The sequence below is a fragment of the Ammospiza nelsoni genome, chromosome 5, assembly GCF_027579445.1.
Source record: "Ammospiza nelsoni isolate bAmmNel1 chromosome 5, bAmmNel1.pri, whole genome shotgun sequence".
Lineage (NCBI taxonomy): Eukaryota > Metazoa > Chordata > Aves > Passeriformes > Passerellidae > Ammospiza > Ammospiza nelsoni.
Window position 1 is genome coordinate 323,718 of NC_080637.1, and position 20,672 is coordinate 344,389.

Here is a 20,672-nt window from a genome sequence, read left to right on the forward strand (position 1 = left end):
TCCCCATCCCACATCCATGTCCCTGTCTCCATCCATGTCCCTGTCCCCATCCCACATCCATGTCCCCATGCATGTCCCCATCCCCATCCATGTCCCCGTCCCCACCACAGGTCCCCTCTCTCACCCTGTCCCCACCCTGCAGCCCCACCAGGCCGGTGACAGGGACGGTGACACTTTGCTGGCTGCCACCCCCATCCCTGCGCCCCCCCGGGCCAGCTCCAGCCAGAGTGGGACAGGCTGGGGGGACACGGCCAAGGCCACACTGCCCTGTCACCCCCCAATCCTGAGGGGACATCCCTGTCACCCCCGGTCCCGGGGGACATCCCTGTCACCCCCGGTGCCGAGGAGCCCCGTTTGGGGGATGAAGGGGACATCCCTTGGTGGCTGTGCCGGTGGGACCTGGGGGTGTTTCCCCCTCACCCGGGGGTCCCCCAGAGCTGGGGAGGGGGGGACGCAGAGGGTCCCTGAGCGGTGCCAGCCCCGCGGGTGACAGCACGGGGACAGTGACGGTGGCAGTGGCGTGAGTGGCACAGACCTTTCCAGATCTGCCAGGGCCGTTTGGGGGTCCCTGGTGGGGAGGGGGAGGGCGGTGTGACCCCCCCGGTGGCAGCTGGAGCCGAGGGACCCCCGGTGCCCTGGGGACAGAGGGGACACGCGGGGGGGGGGCAGGGAGGGGCCCGGGGGTGTCGCGGGGATGGGGAGGGGGCTGTGGGTGCAGGGGGGCACCCCCGGTGGGGTCCCGGGGGGTGACACTGGGCGATCCCGGGCCGCGGGAGGGGGGACACGGCCGGGGGGCCGGGGCAGACCCGGGGGAGGGGGTCACAGGCCGGGGCGGGGGCTCCCGCGGGTCCGGGGGTCCCGGGGGGCTGCAGAGCGGAGCTCGGGGTCCGGGGGCTCCCGGGGAGCGGGAACGGGGCTCGGGCTCCCGGGGGGCTCCGGCGGGCACTCCCCGTGCTGTGCTCGGGGCCGGCAGGGCGGGGGTCCCTGAGGCGGGGGTCCCGGGGGGGTGCGGGGGGGATCCCGGGGTGGGGGGGGCCCCTCGGGCGGGGCGGGGGCACAGGGGGATCCCGACCCCCCCCCGGCCCCTCGGTCCTACCTGGAGCTGCAGCCGCGGCCGCGCTGCGCCGGGGGCGGGCCCGGGGGGTCCCGGGGGGTCCCGGGGGGTCCCGGGGGGGGGTCCCGAGGTGCGGGGGGGCCCCGCGGCGGCCGCGCGCGCCCCGGCGGCGGCGATTGACCCGCATTGACGTCACTGCGTCATCAGGGTTCCCCTGGAAACACGCGGGGGCTAAAAATAGCCCGGGGGGGGGCGGGGGGCGGGGCGGGGGGCGGCCCCCTCCCCCGCGTCTGCCGCTATTCTGGGGACACGGCGACAAATATAGCGCGGGAGGCCACGCCCGGCACGGGGACACCCCCGCGGGGGGGCTGCGGGACACGGGCCGGGCACCGGGACACCCGGGGGGCACGGGGGCACGGACACGGGGACACGGACACGGGGACAGGGACGGACACACCGAGGGGGACACGGGGACACGGACACGGGGACGGACAGACACCCCATGGGGGGGACGGACACGGGGACAGCGACTAGAGGGGACACCGCCACAGGGGAAGGCGAGAATCGGGGATCAAGGGGACACCGGGACATGGGGAGACCGGGAGGCAGGGCAAGGGGACACTGGGAACTGGGGACACCGGGACAGGGGGACATGCGGGTACTGGGACACCGGCACGTCAGGATATGGGGACACTGGGACACCGGGACATGGGGATACTGGGACACCGGGAAGTGGGGACATTGGGACACGCAGACACGGGGACACCGGGACATTGTGGGGACGCTGGAACACGGGGACATGGGGGTAACTGGGACACTGGGAACTGGGGACACTGCTGGACATGGGGACACTGGGACACTGGGAGAGGGGACAGGGTACACGACGAGGGGACAGGAACAGGGACGGGCGGGGACAGGGACCAATGGGACGGGACGGTCACAGCTGCAATGGGGCCGTAGCGGGACTGGGCCGCACTGGAGTGGGGCCGCACTGGAGTGGGGCCTTAATGGGGTGGGGCCTTAATTGGGTGGGGCCGTAATGGGGTGGGGCTGTAATGGGGTGGAGCCCTACTGGGAGGGGTTATACTGGGATGGGGCTGTCATGGGGTGGGGGCCGTACTGGGAGGGGGCTGTACTGGGAGGGGGCTGTACTGGGGTGGGTTTATGGTGGGATTGGTTTGTACTGGGGCAGGTTACGCTGTCCATTCCACTGGGACGGAACTGTACTGGGATGGGTTACGCGGGGATGGGCTCTACTGGGATGGGCTGTACTTGCACCGCTCCATACTGGGATGGGTTACACGGGGATGGGCTGCACCCGCACTGGTCCATACTGGGTGGGCCGTACTGGGATGGGCCGTACCCACACTGGTCCATACTGGGATGGGCTGTACTGGGATAGGCTGTACTCGCACTGGTCCATACTGGGTGGGCCGTACCCGCACTGGTCCCTACTGGGATGGGTTATACTGGGATGGGCCGTACCCACACTGGTCCATACTGGGATGGGTTATACTGGGATGGGCCGTACCCGCACTGGTCCATACTGGGATGGGCCGTACCCGCACTGGTCCCTACTGGGATGGGTTATACTGGGATGGGCCGTACCTGCACTGGTCCATACTGGGATGGGTTATACTGGGATGGGCCGTACCCGCACTGGTCCCTACTGGGATGGGTTATACTGGGATGGGCCGTACCCGCACTGGTCCCTACTGGGATGGGCCGTACCCGCACTGGTCCGCACTGGCCGCGCTGTTCTGTTTTTGCCGTTCTCGCCGCTCCCGCCAGGTGGCGCCATTTCCCTTCCCGTTCGGTTCCCGGAGCCGGACCGGTACGGACCAGTATGGGCCCGGTACGGACCAGTACAGACCAGTACGGACCCGGTACGGACCAGTATGGGCCCGGTATAGCCCAGTACGGACCAGTACGGACCCGGTACAGACCGGTACGGACCCGGTACAGACCAGTACGGACCAGTATGGGCCCGGTATGGACCGGTACGGACCAGTACGGACCTGGTACAGACCAGTACGGACCCGGTACAGACCAGTACGGACCAGTATGGGCCCAGTACAGACGACTACGGACCAGTACGGACCAGTATACAACCAGTACGGGCACAGTACGGACCAGTGTGGGCTCGTTATGGACCAGTACGGACCAGTACGACCTGTATAGGTCTGGTGGGACCAGTACGGACCAGTATGGGCCAGTACCACTCAGTCGAGCGCAGCAGCCTTCTGCACCATCCAGCAGCACCCCTGAAACCTGCAGACCCCCAGATACACCCAGAGCCCTCGAGGGACCCCCAGAGATCTCCGGACCCCCCTCCCAGATGGAGTCAGAAACGTCCAGTGCCCCAAAAGCCGCCCAGAGCCCCCCCAGACCCCCCCAAACGTGCCCAGAGACCGCCCGTGTCCCCAGAGCCCCGGCTGGGGCAGGTGAGGGTGGCCGGGCTGGGGACAGGGACAGGGATGTGGGACAGGGGACAGCCCCCCCTGCCCTCCCCCTCCCGTTAATTGCGATCGTTGCCCAGCGTTAATTATCGATCCGCCCGCTCCATGTTAATTGACTTTGGATTCAATTAGCGCTGCCCCCTCCAGCCCCCCCCCACCCTGGAATCGATCGGCGGCGCGGGGACAGCGCGGGGGGGGCACCCACGGGGACCCCGCGGGGTTGGGGTGACCCTGGGTGGGGTGCGGGGGTGACAGGGGGACCCCGGGGACTCTTGTGGGGGTGCTGCCCCCCCTCCGGTCAGGGGTTCAGGGGTCACACTGGGGAGGGGTCAGGTTTGGGCTCCAGGAGTGGCACCCAGAGCTGAGGTTCAGGGTCTGGAGCCACTCTGGGACCTAAATCTGGGGGCTGGGTGGGGGTCCAAGGTCAGGGGCTGGTTTGGGGTCCCAGGGTAGGAGGCCCACAATGGGGTCCCCGGGTGGGGGGTCCACAATGGGGTCCCAGGTTTGGGGTCCAAGGGTGGCACCTGCAGTGGGACCCTGGGTGAGGTCCCAGGATGGGGTCCAGATCTGGGGGCCCCACTTGGCTCTGGGGGTGTTTGGCTGCTGTTCTTGTGCTGCCCCCATCCCCCTCCATTGCCCCCCAGAGCCAGGACAGGGCCGGGGGTCCCAGGGCTGCACCCCCAGAGTGACCCCCCCCCCCCCCCAATCAGTGCCCAGCCTTGGTCCGAGGGGATGAGGGGAGTTGATCCGAGGGGGGGGCTGCCCCCAGCACAGAGGGACCCCAGAACACCAGGACGCTTCACTACGTTTATTGGGCCTCTGCAGCGTTAAATACAGGCCAGGCTTTGGGGCTGGGGGCTGAGGGCGCCCCTCCCCCGCAGCACGCCCCCCTGGGCGCTGGGCCGGGCCATGGGGGGGCCCGGGGGGTTTGGGGGCGCCCCCAGGGCCCCCCGGCCCCTCAGCGGCTGTAGCCGAACTCGTCGGCGTCGTCCGCGCGGAAGTCGCCGTAACGCCACAGGTTCAGCTGGGGGGACACGGGGGGACACAGCGCTGTCACGGGGGGCTCCCCCAGAGCCGGGGGGCTCCCCGGGGGTGCTGCCCCCAGCCCCTGCCCCAGGGAACGCCCCCACCCCGGTCTGCAGCGCCCCCACTCACCCGGGCGCTCTTGGCCGCCTCCTGCGCGTTCAGGTACTCGGTGACCTGGGGGGACAGCCCTGGGTGACCCATGGCCCTCGGGGGGCTGGGGGCACCCCCGAGGTGGGACGGGGACCCCCCGTCCTTCTGAGGCTCCCACTGCCCGCAGGGGATGGGGCTGGGGTGATCCCCCCTGGCACAGCCCCGAGGGGGACTCAGGGGTTTGGGGGGGTGGGCAGCACAGGGGGTGGGGGGACCCCCATAGTCCCAATGACCCCAGTCATAGTCCCAATGGGGCAGCAGCTGGGCTGGGATGGATCAGCACCAGCGGTGGGGGGGGGGGGGTGACAGGGACCCCCAGAACCCACCTGACATCCCCAGCACCCCCAGAACTCTCCAGAACCCACCTGACGTCCCCAGTACCCCCAGCATCCCCAGATCCCGCCCCACACTCCCCAACATTCCCCCCACCCCTCATGCACCCACCCAACATCCCAGCACCCACCGAGAGCCTCCAGCCTCTCCAAACGACCCCTGAGCACCCAGAACAACCCCCGGCACCTCCAGCATCCCCCCAACGCCCAGAACAACCCCCGGCACCTCCAGCACCCACCCAATGCCCCCCTACCCCTTCCCAGCCCCTCCCTGCCCCCCAGCACCCACCACTTTCTGGAACTGCCTCTCCTTGCGGGGCTCCACCATGACCAGCCCCTCCTTGACCAGCCCCAGCCCCACGTCGCTCTTGGAGTCGGCGAACTGCAGGGTGACGTGGGGACAGCCGGGCCCCAGGTGCTCCACGTTGAGCAGGCACTGCGTGTTCTGGATGTCCCTCACCACGCTGTCCACGGCGTCCGCCCGCGCCTCCTCCTGCGCCCGCAGCCGTCACACACCCCGAGGGACACCCCGGGACAGCGGGGACACCCCACAACCCCGGGGACACCCCACCCATTGGGGACACTCTGGTCCATCAGGGACGCTCTGGGCCACCAGGAACAGCCCACAACTTTGGGAACACCCCCAGTGCTGGGGAGGGGCACCCCACACCCACAGAGACACACCATGGCCTTCGGGGACCCCCCAGACCCTCAGAGATCCCCCCCACCCCTCAGACCCCAGGGACTCCTAGGTGTTTTGGGGACACCCACAACCCACTGAGGGCTTGGGGTATCCCTGGGATTGGGGTGTGGGAGGGGCTGGGGTTACCCTGGGATCATGGATCAGGATTGGGGTCAGGGTTGGGGGTCAGGGCACACACGGGGGAGCTGGGGTTGGTGTTCAGGGTCAGGAGACACATTTGGGTCCCAGGTTCAGTGTTCACAACTGGGACCAAGCTTGGGGTTGATGGTTTGGGGTTGGGGTCCACCGGTGGCACCTGGGGCTCAGGGTGTGGGTCTGGAGGCCACGGGTGGGACACGGGGTGGAGGCTCGAGGTCAGGGGCCACAGTGGGAGCCCAGGTGTGGGGAGCCCAGGTGTGGGGTGACAGCAGGAGCCCCCCATACTCACATCCTGTGGCACCTGGATGAAGGCAAAGGTGTACTCGGTGGCCTGGGGCGGCAGCACCCGCGGGGAGAACGCCGGGGGCAGCGGGGCCAGGCGGCTGGGGGGCAGCGTCTCCTTCTGCGGGGACACCAGGGGGACACCAGGGGACATCAGAGAGGGGAGACAGCGTGGGGGACACCAGGGACACCAAGGGGATGGAGGGAGGGAGGGATGGATGGATGGATGGATGGATGGATGGATGGATGGATGGATGGATGGATGGATGGATGGATGGATGGATCCACAGATGGTTGGATCCATGGATGGAGGGATGGATGGATCCACAGATGGTGGATCCATGGATGGAGGGATGCGGGATGGATGGATGGATGGATGGATGGATGGATGGATGGATGGATGGATCCACAGATGGTTGGATCCATGGATGGATGGATTCATGGATCCATGGAGGGCTGCTTTCCCCCAGTTTCCCCGGTGCCACTCACGTTGCCGTAGTCAATGTAGAAAATGTGCACTTTGCCACCCGACTCCACCTTCTCCACCCGGGCACGGTACCTGCAGAGCAGGAGGGATTTTGGGGATCTGGTCCTCTCCCCACACCCCACGGCTGCCCTGGCCCAGCCCGTGGGTCACCCCGTCCCCTCCTCACCATTCCCCGTCGACGAACTTGGCGATGCAGAAGTCGCCGCGGCGCGGGACGAAGGAGCCCTCCACGGGCGGGTGGGCGCCCACCTCAGCACGCATGTTCTCCATCAGCTTCTCCAGCTGGGCGCCTGCGGGGCCCCGGATATCCAGGATAAGCCCCCAGCCCCATCCCAAACTGACCCCAACCCCGCTCCTCAGTGTGGCCCCAAAGCCCGAACCCCAAGTCCCAATAATGGCTTCAACAGTAGATCCCAAACCTGGACCTCAGCCCTAGACCCTGCCCCAAGACCTTTGGACCCCAAACCTGGACCCCAATCATGGACCCCTGCCCAGGTCCCGAAAATGGCCCTGGGAGATGGAGGGGTGACCCCACATCACCCTGGGCATATGGATTTGGGCGTTACCCACCAAACCCAGAGATCCTCATCCCATCCAACTCGCCAAACCACGCCTGGTCTGGGGAGCACCCCTGGGTGCTGGGGTGCCCAGGTGTCCCCCCGTACCTGTCTCCACGTCCTGCACATAGAAGTGGAGGTCGTCGGTGATCTCGGTGACGAACACGGGTTTGTAGTTGGCCGTGCGCTCCTTCTCCTCCAGCACCTGCACTACCTCCTCCACCGGCATCTCCTCATAGTGGGACCACACCTGGGGGGACACGGGGACCCCAGCCACGCTCAGGGGACAGCAATGGGAGGGTGGGGGGCTGGGGCCAGCAGTGGGAATGTGCCCAGGGGCTTGTGGGTGGGACATCCCTGGGGTGGGACATCCCTGTGGTGGGACATTCCTCAGGTGGGACATCCCTGTGGTGGGACATTCCTCAGGTGGGACATTCCTGTGGTGGGACATTCCTCAGGTGGGACATCCCTGGGCTGGGACATCCCTGGGCGGGGACATCTCTTGGTTAGGATATCCCTGGGGTGTTGGCATGCAACTATCTGGCATGCAACTATCATCACTTGAGGTGGGGACACCTCCGGGAGTGGGGACATTCCTTAGGGTGGAATCTCTTGGGGATGGGGACATCCATCGTGGTGGGATCACCTCTTGGTGTGTGGGCACGCACTGGGTGGGAACATTAATTGGGGTTGTGACATTCCCTGCAGTGGGGCCATCATTTTTTTGGGTGGGGAATCCCTTTGCACAAGGACATCTCTTGGGATGGGGACATCCCTTGGCACGGGGACACCCCTCACAGTGGGAACATCTCTTGGCATGGTGACACCTCCTGGAGTGAGGCCACCCTTTGACACGGGGACATCCTTTGGTGGGCACATCTCTCAGGCTGGGGACACCCTGTGTGGCCGGGCCATCTTTTGGGACGGGGCCGTGTCACTGGGGTGGTGACCCTGCTGGGGCAGGTCCCCTGGCCCCCCTCACCTTCTCCTTCCTCTGCTTGGCCGCGTCCTGGGCGGCCAGCAGGGCCTTGCAGTAGGGGCTGCGCTCGGCCGTGAAGTGCACGCGGGACAGCGCCTGCTCCACCAGCGCCACCGACAGGTTCACGCCCTCGATGTGCAGCCACCCGATGAAATTCCCGGCCTTGTCCATGCTCTCCACCTCCACCTCAACCTGTGGGATCCCGGCAATCTCATGAGCTGTGGGGCCCTGTTCCCATCCCAGCCTGCCCCAGCTGCCACCTCCTCCCAGTGCTCCGACTTCACCCAGGTGGGACCCCCCAATCACCTCCCTGCAGCCAGCCCAGACCCAGGGACCCCCAGCCCAAAGTGTCCCCCTGAGGTGGGGGACAAGGGACATGGGAGCCACGCGTGGGGTACACAAAACCACCAGGTCCTGCCACATCCTGTATCCCATTCCACCCTGGGTATCCCATCCTGGGAATGACATCCCACTCCAGGATGGGTTGGACTTGTGGCCAGCGTGGCCCTGGGGACAGCACATGGCACAGACATGCCAGGTGTGTGGCCGAGGCACTGGGGACAGCGAGGTTTGGGCCTGGGGTGACAGATGGGCCACACCGCGATGGTTCAAACCCCGTCCATGGCCTTTGCCGTGGCCAGTGGGGTTTGGCTTTGCCAGCACTGCCACATGGAGCCTGTCCCAGCCCTGAGCTCACCCATCCCACCACAACTGCTCCCGCTGCTTCCCAAAGCCTGGAGGTGTCCCACTGTCCCTGCACTGCGGTGGCCACGGCACCGCACTGGCCATGGCACCTCACTGGATATGGCACCAAAACTGGCCATGGCATCGTGTCAGACACAGCATTGCACTGGCCATGGCACCAAAACCCGCCATGGCATTGCTCCAACCACGGCACTGCACTGGAGATTGCACCATGCCGGCCACGGCACCAAAACCGGCCACGGCATTGCTCCGACCACGGCACTGCACTGGACATTGCACCATGCCGGCCATGGCACGGAAACCAGCCATGGCACCACAGTGGACAGGGCATCACGGAGGAGAGAGCACCACATTGGCCACTGGGCACCAGTGCTGGTGATGGCACCATGGCAGACACAACACTGTCACCACAGCAGCCATGTCACCACTACGGATACGGCACCTCACCAGACACAGCACCGCACCGGATACAGCACTGCACCAGACATGGCACCGCACCGACACGGCACTGCACCGGACATGGCACTGCACCGGACATGGCACCGCACCGACACGGCACTGCACCGGACATGGCACTGCACCGGACATGGCACCGCACCGACACGGCACTGCACCGGACATGGCACTGCACCGGACATGGCACTGCACCGGACATGGCACCGCACCGGACATGGCACCGCACCGACACGGCACTGCACTGGACATGGCACTGCACGGGACATGGCACTGCACTGGACACAGCACCACACTGTTCTTGGCACTGCACCGGACACAGCACCGCACCGGACACAGCACTGCACTGGACACAGCACTGCATTGCCCATGGCACCACACCAGACTTGGCATCACACCGGACACAGCTCCGCACCGGACACGGCACTGCACTGGCCATGGCACGGCACCGGACTTAGCACTGCACCGGACATGGCATGGCACTGGACACAGCACCACACTGCTCTTGGCACTGCACCGGACATAGCACGGCACTGGCCATGGCACCGCACTGGACACAGCACTGCACTTTCCAAGGCTGGTGTGTGGCAGGGACACGGCCCCAGGCCACCCGCTGTCCCCCGGGCTGCCAGTGCCAGGCTGGTCCCTGGGGTCAGCACCCCGTGCACGCCTGTGGCACCTCCCCAGTGCCGCAGGGTGACACTCTGGGTGACAACAGTGTCCCTGTCCCCTGTGTCACCCCTGGCTCATTGGCCAGGGGACACGCAGGACACTGATGGACTCAGGGACAAGATGCGGCCACTGCAGTGAACAGGGAACATGCGGGACCCACCCGTGGGGCACTGGAGGTCACCAGGTCCTGCAGCTCCTGGGGGGACATCACCAGAACAGCTGCAGCCCCCTGGGGACGCGCCACCATCATGGGGACAGTGACCCCAGTGAGGAAGGACAGGAGGGTCCTGGGGTGCCCTGGTGCATGCCAGACAGGATGTCCCAGAGGGGCCACCAGCCCCACAGAGGTCCCCACCACCCCGTGGTAGCACTCAGGTGACAGGTCGAAGTGTCACCAGTGCCACCAGGAGCAGGGGGGCCCATAGGGTGCTGCAGGTGGTGTCGTGCACTCCCAGTGCCGAGGGCAGGGAGGGGACAAGGCACAGCTGAGGGTGCAGAGCCTGGGCCCCAAAGAGCAGCGGCACCCCCAGGTCTCATGATCCCCGTCCCCAGCCCCTGGCAGTCACCCCGTGTCCCCCCTCACCCCTGCAGGGCTGGAGCTCCCCCTCAGTGTCACAGCTCGGGTCGGGCCTCAGCCCCGCGGGCCGGGGGTCTCGGGGGTCCCCGCCCGGCGGGGGGGGGTCGGACCCGGGGGGATGGAGCCGGGATCCCCTCGGTCCTCGTCACCTCCGAGCCGCCGAGCCCCGCGCTGCCCCCGTCCGTCCGTTCCGTCCCTCCCTCCGTCCATCCGTCCCTCTGTCCGTCCGTCCGTCCGCCCGTCCCCCCGGCCCCGGGGAGGGGTCGCTCGGGGAGCGGCCCCCCCCAAGCTCCACAAGCCCCGAGCGGGGCTGCGGGGAGGGGGAGGAGGAGGAGGCGGCGGGAGGGAGGGAGGAGGAAGAGGAGGAGGAAGCGGCGCATCCCGCATCTCCCCCTCCCCGCGCACAAAACCGCTCCGGGGCCGCCGCACCGGCCGAAGCGGGGCCGGCGGGGGCCCCTCCGGAGAGCGGCGGGTGGGTGGGTGGGTGGGGGTGCGGGGGGGCGCGGGGGGGTCTGTGCGGAGCCGGGATGCGTCAGCAGGAGCAGCGGGAGCGGCGGCAGCAGCAATCCATCCGCGCTCGCACTGAAGGACAAAAGGATGAGCCAGCCGCCTGCGCGGCTGCTTCCCGCACCGCCCGCACCGCCCCGCACCGCACCGCCCGCACCGCCCGCACCGCCCCGCGCGGCCCCCGCCACCGGAGGATGCCCGCCGGCACCGCGACCGCCACCGCTGTCACCGCCGCTGTCACCGCCACCATCGCCCCGCGCCGCCGCTGAACGCGACACCCACGCGGGGACGCGGGAACGACACGCGGGAGGGGACGGGACGGGACCCCCCCGCCCCGCCACCAGCGCAGCCGCCGCCGCTACCGGGAGGTGCCCCCGCCGGCATCTCCCCCCCCCCACGCCGACGCCCTTTCCTCCCCCCCGCTCCCTCCCCGAACCGCGTTTTTCCCTCTCCCGGGGGGGGCTCCCCGCGATTTATTTATTTATTTCGGCCTATTTTTAATCTTTATTTTCCTGTTTTATTTTTAGGTTTCGTCCGGGTTGTTTGGGGTTTATTTTTTTTTTCTAATATTTTGAATTTTTATTTTTAGTTTTTCATCCGATTTTAGCCTTATTTTAACTTTTATCCTCATTTCCGTTCCTATCTCGATTCGATTTTATTTTAGATTTTTATTCCGTTTTTACCTCCTTTTCCATTTCCCTTTCCTGGCCAATTTTTTTTTTTTTTTTTCCCCCATTCCCATTTCCCTCCCCGTTTTTCATTTTTTTTCCCCACTTTTTCTCTCCTCCGCTCCCTCCCCTTTTCCCAATTCTTCCTTTTCTCCCGGCTTCTTTTTTTTAATTATTTCCTTTTTCGCCACTTTCCCCGCGTTCCCCCCCCCCGCCGTTTCCCCGCGGCCTGGGGGGGGCGGCCATGCCGGCCCCGCCGAGCCCCCCGGGCCGGCCCCACGGGCGGAGGTGCGAGGCCGCGGGGTTGGCCGCGCTCGGGGGCTGCCGGGCCCCCGCTTAGCCGGGCCGCCCCCCCCCCCCATCCTGCACCGCAGCCTCCAGGAGCCATTTTGTCTTTTTTTTTTTTTTTTTTGGGAGCCGGCCCCCCCCTCTCCCCCCCCCCTCCTCGGTTCCGCGCCCCCCGCGCTCGCCTCGAGCCCCCCCGGACCCCCCGATCCCCCTTCCTTCCCCAGGTAGGTACTGGCGAGCGGGGCCGGGCGGGGGGGGGGGGTTCCTTCTCCTCCTCTCCCACCACCCCCCCCCTCCCAGCACCTTCCGCTGATTTTTTTTTTTCCCCTCCTTAAATTTTAATTTTTCCCTCCCCAAACCCCGCTCCCCCTCGGAGCCCCCCCCGACCCCCGGCACCCCGACCCCCCCCCCCTCCCCTCCGGCCGGCCGGGCCCCCCAGCTCGTGGGAGCCGGGAGAGGGGGGGGCCCCGAGCCCGTTCTGCTGTTCTCGCCGCCATCCCCAGACGATGGTGAATGATGAACGTGCCACACCATGAAGCTCTTGTGGCAGGTAACTGTGCACCACCTCCGCCGCCACCGCCGCCACCGCACCTGGCCGGGGCTCCTGGCCGCCTCCCTGACCCTGCACGCGTGGCTCCTGGCCACGGCCGCCGCCTCGCCGGGCCCCCAGAGCTGCCCCTCCGTGTGCTCCTGCAGTAACCAGTTCAGCAAGGTGGTGTGCACGCGCCGCGGCCTGGCCGAGGTGCCCCCCGGCATCCCCTCCAACACCCGCTATCTCAACCTCATGGAGAACAACATCCAGATGATCCAGGCGGACACGTTCCGCCACCTGCACCACCTGGAGGTGCTGCAGCTGGGCAGGAACGCCATCCGGCAGATCGAGGTGGGCGCCTTCAACGGCCTGGCCAGCCTCAACACCCTGGAGCTCTTCGACAACTGGCTGACGGTGATCCCCAGCGGGGCCTTCGAGTACCTGTCCAAGCTGCGGGAGCTGTGGCTGCGCAACAACCCCATCGAGAGCATCCCCAGCTACGCCTTCAACCGCGTGCCCTCCCTCATGCGCCTCGACCTGGGCGAGCTCAAGAAGCTCGAGTACATCTCCGAGGGCGCCTTCGAGGGCTTGTACAACCTCAAGTACCTCAACCTGGGGATGTGCAACATTAAGGACATGCCCAACCTGACGCCCTTGGTGGGCCTGGAGGAGCTGGAGATGTCGGGCAACAACTTCCCAGAGATCAAACCGGGCTCCTTCCACGGGCTCAAATCCCTCAAAAAGCTCTGGATTATGAACTCGCAGATCAACCTGATCGAGCGCAACGCCTTCGACGACCTGACGGCGCTGGTGGAGCTCAACCTGGCCCACAACAACCTGTCGTCCCTGCCCCACGACCTGTTCGCCCCGCTGCGCTACCTGGTGGAGCTGCACCTGCACCACAACCCCTGGGACTGCGACTGCGACATCCTCTGGCTGTCGTGGTGGCTGCGGGAGTACATCCCCACCAACTCCACCTGCTGCGGCCGCTGCCACGCCCCGCTGCACATGCGGGGCCGCTTCCTGGTGGAGGTGGACCAGACCTCCTTCCAGTGCTCGGCGCCCTTCATCATGGACGCGCCCGCGGACCTCAACATCTCGGAGGGGCGCGTGGCCGAGCTGCGCTGCCGGACGCCCTCCATGTCCTCGGTGCGGTGGCTGCTGCCCAACGGGACGGTGCTGAGCCACGCCTCGAGCCACCCGCGCCTCTCCGTGCTCAACGACGGCACCCTCAACTTCTCGCACGTGCTGCTGACCGACACCGGCCTCTACACCTGCATGGTGACCAACGTGGCCGGCAACTCCAACGCCTCGGCCTTCCTCAACGTCAGCACGGCCGAGCTCAACACCTCCAACTACAGCTTCTTCACCACCGTCACGGTGGAGACCACCGAGATCTCCCCCGAGGACGTGTCCCCCAAGTTCACCAAGCCCGTGCCCACCACGTCGACGGGCTACCAGCCGGCCTACACCACCACCACCACCGTGCTGGTGCAGACCACGCGCCCGCCCAAGCAGGTGGCCGTGCCCACGGCCGACGCCGGCGACAAGCTGCAGACCAGCCTGGACGAGGTGATGAAGACCACCAAGATCATCATCGGCTGCTTCGTGGCCGTGACGCTGCTGGCCGCCGCCATGCTCATCGTCTTCTACAAGCTCCGCAAGCGCCACCAGCAGCGCAGCACCGTCACCGCCGCCCGCACCGTGGAGATCATCCAGGTGGACGAGGACATCGCGCCGGCCACCGCGGCCACGCCCGCGGCCGCCCCGGCTGGCGGGGCAGGGGAGGGGGCCGTGGTGCTGGCCCAACATCCACGAGCACCTCAACTACAACACCTACAAGGCCGGACACGGCGCCCACTGGACAGAGAACGCGCTGGGCAACTCCCTGCACCCCCCCGGGACCACCCTGGCTGACCCCTATTTAATCCAGACCCACCCCAAGGAGAAAGTTCAGGAAACCCAGATATGACTCTTTTTTGGGGGATTTTTCCTGCTTTTTTTTTGGGTCGTCGTCCCCCCCCCCACTTCCAACCCCGGCCCCGAATTATTATAAATGCAATAGATGCACAAAAGCAGAACTCCAAAAAGAAGGAAACCCAGGAGAATTCCTCAATACTAAGGAAAACCAGGAGAATTCCTCAATAATAGACACAACTTTTGTACAGGGGGGGGAAAAGACTCTTTTTCGTGTACATGCTTCTATAGCCAACCTCGGGGCCGAGAAGAGCAGCAGATTCTATTAAAATTTAACGAAACCCACCCAAAACTCCTACAAAAAACCACTATTTTCTAACTCGCAGGTTCTATTTAAACACAAAAAGAAACAAACCAGGAGAAACAGAGGAGGAAAAAAAATAATCGGTAATAAGAGGAAAAATCCCCGTGCTCGGGGACGAGCGGCGGTGCCGTGGCGCGGGGGGACGCGGGGGACGCCGGAGCGGTGGCGGAAGCTGTCGGGGTGTTTCTGGGGGGGCTCGGGGTGTTTTTGGGGGTTATTTGGGGGAGGGGGTGAGGTCGGCCCCCCACCCCGCGGCGCTGCCCTTGGCCGCGCGCCCGCGGCTCCGGCGTCACCGGAGCGGGATCTCGGCCCCGCGCCAAGACCTTCCCATTGCAATAAAGGAATGGATTTTGGGGGGTGGGGGGCTCGGGGGGGGGGGCGGGGGGCACAGCCTAAGGGCTGGGGATGGACGTCTGCAATGTATTCAAGCAAAAAAATTCCTCAAAAACCCACGGGAAGGGGGAGAACCCCGCAAGCGCCCGGGGGGGTGGTTTGGGGGGATCTGGGGGGGCGGAGAGCGGGCGCCCCCCCGCTTTGCTCTGCACCCCCTTTCCCACGGTGTTTGTCACCCCCCCGGGCCCCCCGGACCCCCCGGCACAGGGCTATGGCTCCTGGGGGGCTGGGGGGGCCCCCACGGGAGACCTGACCAATGATTGTAACCACCTTCACTAAAAACGGCATTTTTAGTCCTTTTATTTGACTGGGGGGGAGGTGTGGGAAACACCCCCCCTGTCCCCGGGAGGGGGTGACAATGGGGACACCCCCCCCAAGGGCTGCTCATGGAATGGGGGGGCTGGGAGAAATTAAGGGCTTGGGGAGGGGGGGGAGGTGACAATGGGGGGGCCACCAGCATCGGAGGTGGCGCCGGGGGGGGTCCCGGTGGGGACCCCAAGTGCCTCGTGGGGGTCCCGAGGGGATGAGGGGGTCGGGGGGGGGGGGTCGGGCAGCAGCGAGGGGGGGCCCCCCGGTTGCTCGGGCACTGGAATTACTTTAATTTCTTGTTTTAGCTTTAAAATGTTCTCGGAGGGGGGGGGGGCAAAGCTGAGCTAAAATTTAGGGTTTGGGGGTGTCCGGGGGGGGAGGAAGGCGGGAAGGAGATGCAGAAGTTCCCTCTCGGGCTGTAAACGCCGGAAGGATCCGACTGTACCGCGAATCCAACAAAAAAAAAAAAAAAACAAGTGTATTTTTGTATTTTAATAAATATTGTTCCAAATTTGTAACGCCGAGTGCCCGAGGGGTTAAACGGGGGCGCTCGGGGGGGCCGCGGGGGGCCCCCCCCCTCCCCGCCAGCCTCAAAGGGGGTTTTTTGTCCTCTCAGCAGGAAAAGCTTTGGAAAAATCGCAGAGCGGGAAAGGGAGATGGAGGGAGAGGATGGAGGAGGGGAGGGGGCAAGGACAGCTCACCGGGGGGACAACAAGAATTTAGGGGGTGACATCGGGTGACAAGAACTGGGGGGGGTTAAAATTAGGGGGTGACATCGGGGTGATGAGAATTGGGGGGGACATGGAGGGTGACATGGGGGACAATTACGGGGTGACATTGAGGGGAGTGATGAGAATCAGGGGATAACAGCAGCAGAGGGGCACTGATGGGGGGGACAGCAGACCCTGATAGGGGCTGGGGGCGTTGGGGGTCACACCCCACACATGCCAGGAATTGGGATTGGAGGGAGGGAGGAGGGATAGGGATCAATCAGGGGCACTGCACCTGCCCAGGAGGGACATGGGGACAGCGGGACCCCCAGTGAGGGGACAGTGGGATCACTGACCCCGAGGGGACAGCGGGGTCCCCCACTCTGTGGAACGGGGACACTTTGCGGGGACACCAGGAGCCTCGGCTGTGTGGGGACATTGGGACCTCCAGCCTGGGGACAGAACACTGCTACCCCAGCCTGGACACCGGGTGCCACTGCCAGGACACGGGGTGTTGCTGGGCCCTGCTGGTGGTGGGGACAGGGACACAGGGACAAGGGACACAGGGACACAGAGTGTCCCTCTGGCAGTGGGGACACAGGGACCTCGGATGGCACCAGTGTCCCCAAGGTGTCACCTCCACCCCAGTGCCACCACCACGTCCGGGGGCTGAGCCCCTCCCCCAGTCACCACGCAGCTGTCAGAGTTCAGTGTTGGGATTTGGGGGAATTTTTAGGATTTTTGCTATTTTTGGCAGATCCGGGTCAGTTTTTCCCAAAATCATATTTCTGCTTTTCCCTTTATTCCTGAATTTTTCCCACCAAGGCCAATCTGGGAATGCCAACGCCTCCTGTTCACCCTGGGGGATGAAACCCCTTGTCCTCCCTGTGCTGGAGACAGACAGGAGTGATCCCAAAAATCCTGGGAATGATGCAGGGGGCTGGAGGCATTTATGGATTTTATAACAACTGATTTCAGCCCAAAATTAGAGCAACTAAATTCATCATCATCATCATCATTATCCCATCCTAATCCTGATCTTGATCTTGATCTTGATCCTCAACCTCACCCACAGCCCCATCCCATCCCAAAGCCCTCTGGTTCTGGACTCCCCCAGCTCCCACTTTCAGGAATTCCATCCCATCCATCTTGCTAAGGACAGTCCCTGTGGCACCCTGGCCCCCGGAGCAGCCCCAGGTCCTTTCCTGGGAACGATTCCTTTGGAGCAGGGTGGGAATCAGGCCCTGGGATGTGGGGAAAGGCAAATACTGGCAAATTAAATCCAGGGATTTTTAAGGAATGACAGGGAAGTCCCCATGGCAGTGGGATTTGGAGTTCTGCTCATGCCTCCCCTGGCTTTGGTGGATCAAAAAGGGAGCAGGGTGAGGTGGGATGGGGTGGGATGTGGGACAATGCAATGGGACACGGTGCATGCTCCAAGCACAGGGCTGGGATTTGCCCTGGGATTGGGATCAGGGTTGGGATTGGCACTGGGACTGGGATCAGCACTGGGATCGGGATCAGTGCCAGGATCAGGCTGGGATTGGGACTGGGATTGGGATCAACTGGGATCAGGGTGGGATTAGGATTGGGCTCAGTGCTGGCATCAGGCTGGGATCAGTGCTGGCATCAGGCTGGGATCCATGCTGGGGTTTGGACTGGGATCAGGGTTGGGATCCATGCTGGGATCAGTGCTGGGATCTGTGCTGGGGATCAGTGCTGGGATTGGGACTGGGATCAGGGTGGGATCCATGGTGGGATCTGTGCTGGGATCAGGGTTGGGATCCATGCTGGCATCAGGGCAGGACTGACCCACTGGAACCCACATCTCCAGCAGACAAAAGGCACTGGACCATGTGGTGGGGCCGGGGCAGTTTCCCGGCAGCTCCTGCAGGATCAGCACGGCCGTGGAGGAGCCGAGGGGCTCCCGGGGGTCCCCGGCCCTTCCCCGGCGCTGCGGGAGCCGCGATCCCGCCGGAGCATCCCGGCACCGCCCTGCCCCCCACGCCGCGGGGCCGGTTCGTCAGCGGCGGCTCCGGGCCCGTGAGTCAGCAGCAGCCGGAGCCGCCGGATAAAAATATCCCACGGCTGTGGGGGTGGGCAGGGACTCGGCTGCCGGCGGGAACGCGCCCGGGGCCACCGTGGGAACCGCGGGCACCCGCGCCGGGACCGCAGCCGGAGCCGGGAATCGGCCTGGGCAGCAACCCGGCTTCCCTCGGCCTCCCTGCCACGGCATTCCTGCCCTGCCTCCCTAGATCCTGCCCTGCATCCCCAGATCCTGCCCCGCATCCCGAGATCGTGCCCTGCATCCCCAACTCCTGCCCAGCATCCCCAGCTCCTGCCCAGCATCCCCAATTCCCGCCCCTCATCCCCAACTCCTACCCCACATCCCCAATTCCTGCCCCGCACCCCCAATTCCTGCCCCGCACCCCCAATTCCTGCTCCACACCCCCAATTCCTGCCCAGCACCCCCAATTCCTGCCCCGCATCCCCAGCCCCACGTGGCCTCCCCACCGCCCCGTTCCTGGGCAGCAGCCCATCTTCCCACGGCCTCCCCACGACATTCCCGGGGAGCGTCCCGGCCTCCACGTGTCCTCCGTGCCACAGCATTCCTGGGCAGCAGCCCCGGCCCCATCTGGCCTCCCTGCCACGGCGTTCCCGGGCAGGTGCAGCGCCGAGGAGCCTCCGGAATGTGCCGAGGCAGCGGCGCGAAGCCCTTGGGATGCGGGTCAGCAATTCCCGGCAGCGCGAGATGCTGAGCAGGGAGGGGGACGACTGCAGTGTCCCCGTGTCCCCGGACTCCCGTGTCCCTGTTTCTCCATGTTCCTGCACCCCTGCACCCCTGTGTCCTCGTGTCCCTGTGTCCCTGTTTCTCCATGTACCTGTATCCCTACACCACTGTGTCCCCATGTCCTTGTGTCCCTGTCCTCCTGTGTCCCTGTTTCTCTTCGTTCCTGTATCCCTACACCTCTGTGTCCTCCTGTCCCTGTGTTTCCCTATCCCCAGGTCCCTGCATTCCCACGTCCCTGCATCCCTGTGTCCCTGCACTCCCACACCCCCGTTTTCCCATGTCCCCATGTCCCAGCATTCCATGTCCTTATGTCCCTGTGTCCCTGCATCCCCATGTCCCACACCCCTGTGCCCCTGCATTCCCAATGCCCCACAGCTGGCACCACCGGCCTGCAGCTGCTGCCACATCTGGATCCACACCCACATCTGGACCCACACCTGCATCTGGGTCTACAGCCGCAACTGCACCCGTGTCCACCACATCTGGCATCCATGGCAACACCTGGATCCAGGGCCACAGCTGTCACCGAGCCCACACCTGGATCTCTGCAGCCACATCTGCATCCACAAACTACATCTGTATCCTTGCCCACATCTGGATCCATGCCCACAACTGCAGCTGGGTCCACAGCTGCATCAACCGTGCCTGCAGCCACAGCCACATCCGGATCCATAAATCCTATCTGGATCCATGATTCCCATCTCTATCCACGCCCACATCTGCACCAGAGCCAACATCTGGATGGGGGCATCAGTCCCTGAATTTTGGCTCAGCAGGACTGCGACAGTCATGGGGGGGAAGGATCCGGCATCCACCTCGGAATTGTGAATCACGGAAAAATTACCCAAAATGGGCCCCGAGCTCCGGAGCTGCAATCAGGGAAATCACAGGAGTTCCAGGGAATTTTAATATTCGGAGACGTTAACAGGAGCAGGTTCAAACAGGGGGGATCCATCCAGAACCCAACCCCACATCCATCCCCACATCCATGCTGCACCTGCCCAGCGCACTCTCAGTATCCCCAGGGATCTCCTGGATCTCTCAGTATCACCTGCGATGTGCTGGCGACACCTTGGATCTCTCAGAGCCACCTGGGATCTCTCCATATCCCAGAGGATACTGCTGGTATGCCCAGGATCTCTGGGTGATCTCAGCTGACAGCTGCTGCCCCCGGATCCCCCCGGACGCCCCCGACCCCCGCGCCCGGCTCCGGCCGTACCTCCCTCTGCAGCACGAGCTCCTTGGTGAACAGCGTGGCCTCCTCGCTGAAGGGCTCCCCCTCCTGCGTCAGCCCTGGCACGTTCCGGGCACCCCGCGGGCACTCGATCCCTGAGGGAAAACGGGGAAGGGTCAGGGCCTGGGAATGGCACCACGGGAATGGCACACTGGGAATGGCACCACGGGAATGGCACACGGGGAATGGCACCCTGGGAATGGCACCCTGGGAATGGCACCCTGGGAATGGCACACTGGGAATGGCACCACGGGAATGGCACATGGGGAATGGCACACTGGGAATGGCACCACGGGAATGGCACACTGGGAATGGCACCCTGGGAATGGCACACTGGGAATGGCACCACGGGAATGGCACACTGGGAATGGCACCCAGGGAAGGG

The 20,672-nt window shown here is 65.1% G+C and overlaps 2 protein-coding genes across 2 annotated transcripts in view; one reads left to right on the forward strand and one right to left on the reverse strand.

Moving 5' to 3' along the window:
• Positions 1-4,306: 4,306 nt before the first annotated feature.
• SND1 (staphylococcal nuclease and tudor domain containing 1) overlaps positions 4,307-20,672 on the reverse strand; it is a 75,659-nt gene continuing 59,293 nt past the window's right edge. The window contains exons 16-24 of the mRNA XM_059472057.1: positions 20,273-20,382; positions 8,171-8,359; positions 7,297-7,438; positions 6,798-6,921; positions 6,634-6,703; positions 6,152-6,265; positions 5,311-5,514; positions 4,669-4,713; positions 4,307-4,537 (exon numbers count right to left, since the gene is read on the reverse strand). Coding sequence (XP_059328040.1) covers positions 4,472-4,537; positions 4,669-4,713; positions 5,311-5,514; positions 6,152-6,265; positions 6,634-6,703; positions 6,798-6,921; positions 7,297-7,438; positions 8,171-8,359; positions 20,273-20,382 — 1,064 coding nt within the window. The 3' untranslated portion in view covers positions 4,307-4,471. The remainder of the gene's footprint in view (positions 4,538-4,668; positions 4,714-5,310; positions 5,515-6,151; positions 6,266-6,633; positions 6,704-6,797; positions 6,922-7,296; positions 7,439-8,170; positions 8,360-20,272; positions 20,383-20,672) is intronic.
• LOC132073790 (leucine-rich repeat-containing protein 4-like) lies at positions 12,570-14,541 on the forward strand. The gene is given in 2 exon segments (XM_059473028.1): positions 12,570-14,372; positions 14,374-14,541. Coding segments are annotated over 2 exon segments (1,971 nt in total).